Raw genomic sequence first — 11,502 nt, 5'->3', positions numbered from 1 at the left:
GTGGTAGCAGACGAAGCCACGGACAGGTATGTCAGAATGGGAATGGAAAGCGGAATTGAAATGGGTAGCCACCAGATCATGCATTTTGAGGCAGAGTGAAGGTGCTTAATGGCATGGTCTCTGAATCTGTACTGGGTCTCACTGATGCAGCAGATGTCATACCGGGAGCACTGGATACAATAGATGACCCTGAAAGAATTGCAAGCCTCACCAGAAAGGACTGTTTGGGGCCCTGAATGGTGAAGGAGGAGGTCGTCTAGAGTCTGGTGTGGCATTTGTCATGCTTGCAGAGATAGGAGCCAGGAGGGAGATCAGTGGGGAGGGAACGCTTTTCCTTTTTCCCTCTACGACCTCAGCACACAGATGTGATGTAATTATGTGCATGGATGTACATGTGACAATAATGAACCAATAAACCGTGGTATATTACTCTGACTTCAGAAGCATCTGGGTGATAACAAGAGTCACTAATTTATCAGCTACAGAACAGGTGTTGGGAATAAGCATATGTTTTTGTGCAATGTAGCCACTTAAAAAAGATAAATTAAAGGAAGAATCAATAAATAGATACTCTTGGAGAAATTAATGGGAAAGCTGAAAAATCCGCATTGGAGGAGGCAAAGGGTTCAAATAATCACAGACAAAAGAAGACAGTGTCTTTTGCCTGAATTAACAGTCGAAGGCTGTGGCATAAAGGTGCCTTATGGTACATTAAGTTCCCTGAGAATGCTAAGAAAATATCAGTAAGACAACTTTATAACAACTTCTAGAGGTACTAACATGAATGAACCTGGCATGAGATAAAAGCGAATACGCCATTGGCTGTCTAGTTATAGTGGGGGAAAGAACAAGCAAGGTGAGATCCAGTCTAAGACAGAGTAACAAGAGGTAACTATGGACCTGAATGACGGTAAAACACCTGTGAGCTGAGACTTGTCATCAAACCTGTGTGAGATCTTTGTCAGAAGAAGAGGGAGAAATAAATTTTGTGCACTTGTGTACAAACATACTTACTTGGCCTAGAACCAACAGGTAGGATGCTGCACAGTTACTGAAGTGGAAATTGGAGCTACAAGTGTAACAACCAACATTCTAGAGCTTATGGGACAAAGACAGAAAAATGGTGATCCAGGCTGGGTCTGATCCAACATGATATCTTCTCACTAGAGAATAGGAGGAAAATGGGTCCTGGAGACAGGATCCAACTGCTGATCAATCCTCAGGATAGTTTGAGAGCCTTAGACCAACATTCATAAAGGACGAGCCATGAGTAAGGGACTCAGAACAAGTGTGAGATACCTTGTGTCTTGACAGCTAGAACATTGAACAAGTTTTTGCAAGTACCTTGTCTTGCAAACGGGAGTTGGAATAGTCAAGATATACCTTTGACCAGTTGTCAGTATCATACCTCTAACTGTGCAGACCAACTTGCATCCCAAAGGGAGCCATGGAAAGAGTGGATATATCACCCAACATTATAAAGAAAGGTTCCTGCAAGTGGAAGTGTGGCAAAGGTAACCTTGTTTTTTCCTTTTAAAAGGTAACTACAATGTGGTTAGTCTCTGTCAGAAGCAGGGAAAATACTGGAGTCTGTTATGACGAAGGTAACAGGACACTTAAGAAAATATAAATGGGATTAGACAAAGGTGACTTTGATTTCAGAAAATGAAATGTGACTGACTTATTGATGTTTTTAAGAGGAGGAATTAACTGGATAGATGAGATCTATTAGATGTGCGTATTTGACTTATTAAGTAAGCCTTTGACAAAGTCCTGCACAAGATGTGGAAACCATAGAAAGGGTGCAGAGAAGATTTACAAGGATGTTGCCTGGATTGGGGAGCATGCCTTATGAGAATAGGCTGAGTGAACTCAGCCTTTTCTCCTTGGAATGACGGAGGATGAGAGGTGACCTGATAGAGGTGTATAAGATGATGAGAGGCATTGATCATGTGGATATTCAGAGGCTTTTTCCCAGGGCTGAAGTGGCTAGCATGAGAAGGCACAGTTTTAAGGTGCTTGGAAGTAGGTACAGGGGAGATGTCAGGGGTAAGTTGTTTTTTTTTTTAACACAGAGAACGGTGAGTGCGTGGAATGGGCTGCCGGGCAGCAGTGGTGGAGGCAGATACGATACGGTCTTTTAAGAAACTCCTGGACAGGTACATGGAGCTTAGAAAAATAGAGGGCTATGGGTAACCGTAGGTAATTTCTAAGGTAAGGACATGTTCAGCACAGCTTTGTGGGCTGAAGGGCCTGTATTATGCTGTAGGTTTTCTATGTTTCTAAGATCTAGGTGTACAAAACTGAGTTCAAGAGATTATGGCATTATACTAGCATGATCTGAAATTAGGTTAATTGGAAAAAAGTAGGAATACACAGATCTTTCTCAGGATGGCAGGGAGAGACACGTGGGCTACCATAAGAATGAGTCCCTGGGTTCAGCTATCCTCCAAAGGGAATGATTTGGATGGGGAACTAAATCCAAAAATAGTTTGCTAGTGACCTGAAAACAGGTGGTTGCAAGTTATAAGGAGACGTAAAAGATTTCTGACTATTTAGATTAAGCTGAGTGAATTAGGAAATAATGGCAGATTTTATACAGGATGTCTGAATCAGAATTTATCCACTTGGGGAAGAAAACCAGAACCTGGTGGAGTAATGCAGTACATCAATAGTGATGGATTGGGAGATGGTGATACACTAGGGAATATGGGAGACCTCGTATTCCAGTCACTGAAAGCAAATATGCAGACGCAGGAAGAAGTTAAGAAGGCAAATGGTATTTTGATCTTCAGTGCAAGAGGTTCTGAGTCCATGACTTTGGTGAGACCACATCGTAAGTGTTGCTTGAAGAGAGGTTGCCTGACCTGTGATATACTTGTCATTGAGGGAGAGCAACAAAGGTTCACCAGACTGATGTACGTGACTGGAGCAACTAGGCCTGTATTCCTTCAGAGTTTGTGAGAATGAAAGGAGAACTCACTTTGGCAGGGCTTGGCAGATTGGACGTGGGGCGAAGGTCTCCCCTCCAATGTATCCAGAACTGGGCTTTTCTGTATCAGGACATGAGCTAAGGCATTTAAGATTGAGAGGAGAAACTTCTTCACATAGAGGGTGGTGAATCTTGCAATTCTCTGCCACAGAGACTAGGGTAGCCAACATGCTAAACAAGTGGAAGACTTCAAACACATCAAATAACATGAGCAATACACACAAAATGCCACAGGAACTCAGCAGGTCAGGTAGCATCTATGGAAATGAATAGCAGTTGACATTTTTGTCCGAGACCCTTCTTCAGCACTGGAAAGGAAGGGAGATGATGCCAGAATAAAAGGGTGGGGGGAATATAAGGAGGAGAGCTAGAAGGTGATAGGCCAAGTGGGCAGGAAAGATAAAGGGCTGGAGAGGAAGGAATCTGATAACGACAGCAGAGTAGACCATAGGAGCAAGGGAAGGAAGAGGTGATAGGCAGGTGAGAAGAGGTAAAAGACCAGAGTGGGGACGAGAAGAGGTGAAGGGTAGGGAAAATTGTTTTTACCAGAAGGAGTAATCGATATTCATGTCCAAACGGAATACAAGGTGCTTCCCCTCCACCTTGTGGGTGGCCTAATCTTGACACAAGAGGAGACCATGGACCAATATGTTGGAATGGTAATGGGAAATGAAATTAAAATGTTTAGCTATCGGAAGTTTCACTTTTGGAAGATGGATTGGAGGTGCTTAACATATGCTTGGACTAATAACATGAGCAGAATGTAGGGATTACACGGAATGGGACAGCAATGTGGGCAGCAATGATATTTCAGAATAGTGAGACAGTAGCAGCACAAAATGGGAACTAGAAAGGAAATTTGAGACAAGCAGTGACCCTGGACTAGGCAGAGCACAGTAGCCAGAGGACAAAACAGAAAATAGAACCCAAGATATAACACGGGAAAACAAAGACTGAAATACAACAGGCCCTAGTCCTCACATAATAAAAAGTGCCTGGACACAATGCTCAAATATTTTAAGCAGAGAGAGTAAACAGAAAAGCAGGAAAAGAAATTAAGGTAACCAACAATCTGGAGTCCAACAATGTTATCCACATTCTTGATCTACATTTTGAAATCAAATGTTTAATTATTACTTGCAAAGACATAAAGGGCTTGATATTGATGCACATTGATTATTTAAACCTACCAAAGGAACGTACTGTGCATGAAGTTAAATAATTAGTAAAATATGTACTTTCATTGAATAATTAGAGTAAATTGGAGCTCAAAGAAAGTGAGCACAAACATGAAAATTAAAACAGGATTTATTGACAAACCGATTTGTACATATTTATCAAATATTTTACAACAAACTAATGATTAGCAAACATTAGGTCCTTCAGACTACAGTACTTGCGTATTAATTGAAGCAAAATCCAGCAGTCACTTCATTATTAGCATTACCTGAATTGAACACCAAAAATGTTTACATTAATTCTTACAGCTGAGGGACAACCTTTGCTGTAGCTTCTCCTGTAGACTCAAGCCCAGGTGAGGAATTAACTTTATTCCTCCATCTCCTGCAGTGCAATACATAACTAATGTTCGAAGTCAGATAGACCTCACAGATACAACCATTCACCAGAGAGAAACATGGATTAAGCAAACTTTGAGATTGTTACAACAAACATATTTCTACGTAATGCTCAAGCATATATTGCAAACTAAACTGAAAAAATTTGTTTAAAATCATCACTGCGTTTATCCAGCAATTCATCCCTTTCAGTTCCAGATATGACGCTTGCAGTGTTCAACCGCCTGTCAGAAAGATGGGAAAAATAACCATCAGAAATGTTCAGTGATTAAAGATGGTTCACATGACAACTTACATGGTTGTGAAGCCACCAAATTTCTGGGCAGGTATTTTCAGCGACCCTTCAGTCTCTTTCAGAGGATTTTTTTTTTAGAGACTTGAGTAGTTCGTTGGTCAATGCTTGAGGGCAGCAACATATTGAAGAAACTATTTGCCATGGCTTTAACAATGAGGAAAATAGGGTGAAGCCCAAAGGAAGAGCAAGGACAGGTGTCAGTGCACATGCAGGATGCCAATAGTTTGCTTTTGATTGTTCAGAGAGGTAGGACTATCTGATCCGTCATTTTAAAGATGACTCTATTAAGTTTTCCCAACAGTTGAGGGGCGACCTTATCGAAGTTTATAAAATCATAAGAGGTATTGAGGTCTAAAACTAGAGGGTACAAGTTTAAAATGAGCAGGGAAGGAAATAAAAGGGGAGCTCATTGGTAACTTATTCCACAAAGAGAGTGATGTGTCTATCGAATGACGTGGTGGAGGTGCGTACAATCACAACGTTTAGAAGACGTAGGCAAGTGGAATTAGTTTAGGTAGGCAACTTTGTCAGCATAGATGAGTTGGGCTGAAGGGCCTATTTCTTTGTTGTATTACTCTATGACTTTCTAAGTCAAGTGCAGAATTGAAACAGGCCCTTTAAACTCATTTTATCACCGGCTAATGGGAACCCTACTGTATTAATCCCATCTCCTAGGAGTTGGCCCATAGTTTTCTACAGCATGGCAATTCAAGTGTGCATCTGGACACTTGTTAAAGGCAGTCAGGAACCCAGCTTCCACCTCATTCTCCAGCTGTGTATTCTAATTACTTACCATTCTCTGAGTGAAGAAGATCCTCCTCTTATCCCCTCTAACCAATGTGGGGTTTGTTGGATTCACAACATATTAATAATTGAGGGAACTAAATGCAAAAGCTACGTGAAGGTGCTAGTCCCAAGAATTGCCCATGAATTAATTCTTCCTTAAATCAAAAAGCCTGTTTTCTAGAGCTATACACACTTCATATTGCTCTGCGTACACTTACTGCAAATTTTTCCATTTCAAGGAATGCCTTCTAATGAAAGCCATAATCAAACTAATGGAACATGTGTTACATCCAGTATTATATTTTAAAAATACTGTCAAAGAATTCTTTTAAATGTTAATGGAGAACTTGTGTAAAATCGTACTTCCACAAGTCAGATGTGAAGTGGCCTAGGGACTCTGACTGGGAAAATAAGCAAAGAAGTGGCAGATGGAATATAGTGAAGGGAAGTGTATGGTTATGCACCTTGGCAGAAGGAATAAAGGTGTAGACTATCTACTAAAAGGGGAGAAAATTCCATAATCAAAGATGCAAAGGGACTTGGGTGTCCTCATGCAGGATTTCCTAAAGGTTAACTTGCAGGTTGAGTTGGTGGTAAAGAAGGCAAATGCAATGCTAGGGGACTAGAATGTAAAAGCAAGTACGCAATGCTGAGGCTTTATAAGACAGTGGTAAGATCACACTTTGGAATATTGTGAGCAGTTTTGGGCCCCCTGTCTATGAAAGGCTGTGCTGGCATTGGAGAAGGTCCAGAGGAGGTTCACGAAAATGGTTCCGGGATTGAAGGGCTTGTCATATGAACAGCGTTTGATGGCTCTGGGCCTGTACTCACTGGAATTCAGAAGAATGAGGAGTGACTTCATTGAAACATCAAATGCTGAAAGGCCTTGATAAAATGGATAGGGAGAGGAAGTTTCCTATGATAGGTGAGTCTAAGACAAAAGGACACAGCTTCAGAATAGAGGGGAATGAAGGGATATGGGGAGAAGGCAGGAGATGGGGGCTGAGGGCTGAGAGGGAAAGTGGATCATTCATGATAAAAATGGCAAAGCAGACTCGATGGGCCAAGTGGCCTAATTTTGCTCCTATATCTTACGGTCTTAGATATTAAAAGGTCTAGATAGAATGGAAGTGAACAGGATGTTTCCTCTTGTGGGTGAGTCTAGGACCAAAAGGCACAGCTTCAGAATAGAGGGACATCCACTTAGAACAGAGAATAAGGAGGAATATCTTTTGCCAGAGGATAGTAAATTTGTAGAATTAACTGCCACGGACGGCTGTTTAGGCCAAGTTATTGGGTATATTTAAGGTGAAGGTTACGGGGAGAAGGCAGGAGAATTGGGTTGAGAGGGATAATACGTCAGCCATGCTGAAATGGCAGGGCAGACTCAATGGGCCAAATGGTCTAATTCTGCTCCTATTACTTATGACCCTAATATGATAAGAAACCTTCTAAAAGCTACTTGGTTTGAATAATTAAGTATAATTATTGAATGACAGAGCAAACTGGAAGGGCCAAATAACCTATTCCCTTATGTTGTTATGATCTGTGGTCGTAAGTTTCGATCTCTAACCACCCTTCAACACCATGGGAAGATATATAAGAGGAAATTCAGTCCTGTTTAGGGCATACCTCTCAGCAGCAGTGACAGACTGGAAAGCCGCTAATTTGTACAGGAGTTTACAGGAAAATCATCATGCTCACAACACAGACTTAAAACCCTTTGAACCACTGGGAAGTCAGTATAATTTAACTTCAATATGTCCAAAGCACACCCAAATGCGTAGAAGCTTTTCCTATACTGGTAGTATGTGGGTACTTACATTGCACTGGTTTGCAGTTTCCATATTCTTACACCAATAGGATGGGCCCCAGATACATTTATTTGCTCCTAAGAGATGTTCTTTTGCTTCTGTGCAAGCTCCGATATTCTGTTTGTGAAAGGGGGATGAAATTATTAGGCAAATCATTTCATCCCAGAGATTTCTAAAAGCTGCAGTGCTGTTAAAGCCATTGTAAAACTCTGCTTTGTTCTCTAATTGAACTGTTTGCTGAATTTAGAGCTATTGATGTAGTTCAGTTTATCTCCTGTTAGGAGCCACTCCCTGCCCTGATTGTGCTGCTTACAGTAAACTCAAAAGGAACTTGGACCTTCAATAGAAAAGGTGTACAGGGATACATGACAAATGTTGGGAAATAAGAGAGGCATTATAGCTGGCACGGATGAAAGAACCCATTTAGTGCTCTACAATTCTGAGGAAATGAATTTTGTTCCCAGTCAAATGTTGATAGAAGTCCTGGCTGGATCAGAAGGTAGCTGACGGTACAGGCTGATAAAGTATTGCGGAGATCAGGGACATTCCTGTGAACGCCAGGTGAGGCAGCTAAGATAAGCTAAACATGTAGCATTTCATATGGTGCCTATAGGTTACCGCAGTTGAAACACCAGACAAGGTTCAGTTAACACACAAATGTGCACGAGAAATTAATTGTGATCGTCGGCAGAAAGCAAATCATACTCACTTTGCAGACAAAGTCTGGATCCAAACTCTGCAGCAGGACTTGAATTAAAATTGCTCCATACTGAGCTATTAGATCATCACACTACAACACAAAAGTAGTTACATATAATTAGTAATCATTTAGACACTTCAGAGTGTACTTACAGTTCCAAATTCCTTGATAACATATAGGAGGCAGCGAGCGTCATGTACAAATTCAGGGAGGTGCAGCTATACATGGCTGACTGCCAGGACAGGCGAGCAGGTAGTGCACAGGGTGGGGGTGAGGGGGTTGACCTCTCAGGGAAAAACAACAGCAGCAACAGATCAGTAGCACCAACGCTGCCTCTGTTGTACAGCACCATTGGTCAAAGGTTAGGAGAGCAATAATGATAGGGACTCTTTAGTCAGGGGCTTCTGAGGCCCCAGCAAAGATCCAGGAAGGCATGTTGCCAGAATTAAAGATGTTTCTAAGCAGGCACCGGAGATTTTGAAAGGAATGGGTAAGCAGCCACATTGATACTAATGACAAGGGGGCAGGGAGATGAGGATACTAGTGGCAGGATACTAACGGCAGGCAGGGAGATGAGGCCCTGCAAAGAGAACTCAGGGAGTTAGGCAGGATGTTAAAAAAACAAAACCACTGGAGGTATATAATCAGTGGTGTTCCACAAGGATCAGCGCTGGGGTCTCTTGAGTATTTGCAGAAGACACAAGTAATTGGCAACAGTTGTGGGCAATGAGATAAGTTGTCAAAGGATACAGAAGGATATAGATCAGTTAGAGATATGCACAGAGAAATATCATATGGAGTTTAGCCTATACAAGTACAAGGTGATAAATTCTGGGAGGTAAGGGAAAAATATACAGTTAATGGCAGGGCCCTTAAAAGCACTGATGTACAGAAGGATGTTTGGATGCAAGTCCATAGCTTCCTGAAAGTGGTCCAAGTGCTGGTGAAGAAGGCATCATTGGTCAGGACACTGCTTATAAAAGTCAGGAAGCCATGTAAAAAAGCTTTGGTAAGGTCACATTTGGAGTGCTGTGTGTAGTTCTGGTTGCCACATTATTGGAAAGATGTGGAACCTTTGGTGAGGGTGCAGAAGAGATTCGTGGGGAGGTTGCCTGGATTGCATATTCGTTATTTTTCCCAAGCAGTAAGGCTGATTAACTTATATTACCTCCAACTACTAACCCACTGCTTCACATCACCGCCACCACTATTTTATCATTTTCTTACGTCCAGACACTCCTGTACCTCGCGTCACTCTATGGACATACAAATAATCAATGCATATAAGCCATCTTATGTATTTATATTTATTGTGTTATTATTATCATGTTCTTTATCTTATTGTGCTTTTTTTGTGTGTATCGGATCTCGAGTAACAATTATTTTACTCTTCTTTATATTTGTGTACTGGAAATGACCATTAAACAATACTGAATAAAAAGAGGTTGACTAAATTTGGATTCTTTTCTCTGGAGTGTCAGAGGCTGCCAGGTCACTTGACAGAAATTTTAAAAATTAAGAGAGGCATGGATGCTATAGTCTTTCCTGCGCTAGGAGCCAAATACAAAAGGGTTTAAGGTGAGAGTAAGTAGGGAGAATGATTTAAAAGATTTATGAAAGAAGTCATAGAAACATAGAAAACCTACAGTGCGATACAGGCCCTTCGGCCCACAAAGTTGTGCCCAACATGTCCCTACCTTAAAAATTACTAGGGTTACCTACAGCCCTCTATTTTTCTAAGCTCCATGTACCTATCCAAAAGTCTCTTAAAAGACCCTACAGTATCCGCCTCCACCACCGTTGCTGGCAGCCCATTCCACACTCACCACTCTCTGCAAAAAAAAACTTATCCCTGACATCTCCTCTGTACTTACTCCCAAGCACCTTAAAACTGTGCCCTCTTGTGGCAGCCATTTCAGCCCTGGGAAAAAGCCTCTGACTATCCACACGATCAATGCCTCTCATCATCTTATACATCTCTATCAGGTCACCTCTCATCCTCCTTCGCTCCAAGGAGAAATGGCCGAGTTCACTCAACCTGTTTTCATAAGGCATGCTCCCCAATCCAGGCAATATCCCTGTAAATCTCCTCTGCACCCTTTCTATGGTTTCCACATCCTTCCTGTAGTGAGATGACCAGAACTGAGCTCCAAGTGGGGTCTGACCAGGGTCCTATATAGCTGCAACATTACCTCTCGGCTCCTAAATTCAATTCCACGATTGATGAAGGCCAATACACCATATGCCTTCTTAACCACAGAGTCAACCTGCACAGCTGCTTTGAGCATCCTATGGACTCAGACCCTAAGATCCCTCTGATCCTCCATACTGCCAAAAGTCTTACTATATCCTATTATATTGTGCCATCATATTTGACTTACCAAAATGAACCACTCCACACTTATCTGGGTTGAACTCCATCTGCCACTTCTCAGCCCAGTTTTGCATCCTATCAATGTCCCGCTGTAACCTCTGACAGCCCTCCACACTATCCACAACACCCCCAACCTTTGTGTCACCAGCAAACTTACTAACCCATCCTTCCACTTCCTCATCCAGGTCATTTATAAAAATCACGAAGAGTAAGGGTCCCAGAACAGATCCCTGAGGCACACCACTGGTCACCGACCTCCATGCAGAATATTTTCCCATCTACAACCACTCTTTGCATTCTGTGGCCAAGCCGGTTCTGGATCCACAAAGCAATGTCTCCTTGGATCCCATGCTTCCTTACTTTCTCAAAAAGCCTTGCATGGGGTAGGTACCTTATCAAATGCCTTGCTGAAATCTATATACACTACATCTACTGCCCTTCCTTCATCAATGTGTTTAGTCACATCCTCAAAAATTCAATCAGGCTCATAAGGCACGACCTGCCCTTGACAAAGCCATGCTGACTATTCCTAATCATATTATACCTCTCCAAATGTTCATAAATCCTGCCTCTCATGATCTTCTCCATCAACTTACCAACCACTGAAGTAAGACTCACTGGTCTATAATTTCCTGCTCTCTCTGCTCCCTTTCTTGAATGAGGGGACAACATCCGCAACCCTCCAATCCTCCAGAACCTCTTCTGTCCCCATTGATGATGCAAAGATCATTGCCAGAGGCTCAGTAATCTCCTCCCTTGCCTCCCACAGTAGCCTGGAGTACATCTCTTCTGTCCCGGCAACTTATCCAACTTAATGCTTTCCAAAAGCTCCAGCACATCCTCTTTCTTAACATCTACATGCTCAAGCTTTTCAGTCCGCTGCAAGTCATCACTACAATCACCAAGATCCTTTTCCATAGTGAATACTGAAGTAGTCATTAAGTACCTCTGCTATTTCCTCCAG

General features: G+C 42.0%; 1 protein-coding gene across 1 annotated transcript in view; it reads right to left on the bottom strand.

Annotated features, from left to right (window-relative positions):
- Positions 1 to 4,282: 4,282 nt before the first annotated feature.
- psap (prosaposin) overlaps positions 4,283 to 11,502 on the bottom strand; it is a 69,165-nt gene continuing 61,945 nt past the window's right edge. Inside the window, exons 12-14 of the mRNA XM_072282385.1 lie at positions 8,174 to 8,254; positions 7,474 to 7,581; positions 4,283 to 4,793 (exon numbers count right to left, since the gene is read on the bottom strand). Of these exons, the coding sequence (XP_072138486.1) occupies positions 4,758 to 4,793; positions 7,474 to 7,581; positions 8,174 to 8,254 (225 nt within the window). The 3' untranslated portion in view covers positions 4,283 to 4,757. The remainder of the gene's footprint in view (positions 4,794 to 7,473; positions 7,582 to 8,173; positions 8,255 to 11,502) is intronic.

This window comes from Mobula birostris, chromosome 18 (assembly GCF_030028105.1).
Source record: "Mobula birostris isolate sMobBir1 chromosome 18, sMobBir1.hap1, whole genome shotgun sequence".
In the NCBI taxonomy this organism is placed as follows: domain Eukaryota; kingdom Metazoa; phylum Chordata; class Chondrichthyes; order Myliobatiformes; family Myliobatidae; genus Mobula; species Mobula birostris.
Note: the sequence above shows the minus strand (reverse complement) of the source record. Positions and strands in the feature narration are given on the sequence as shown.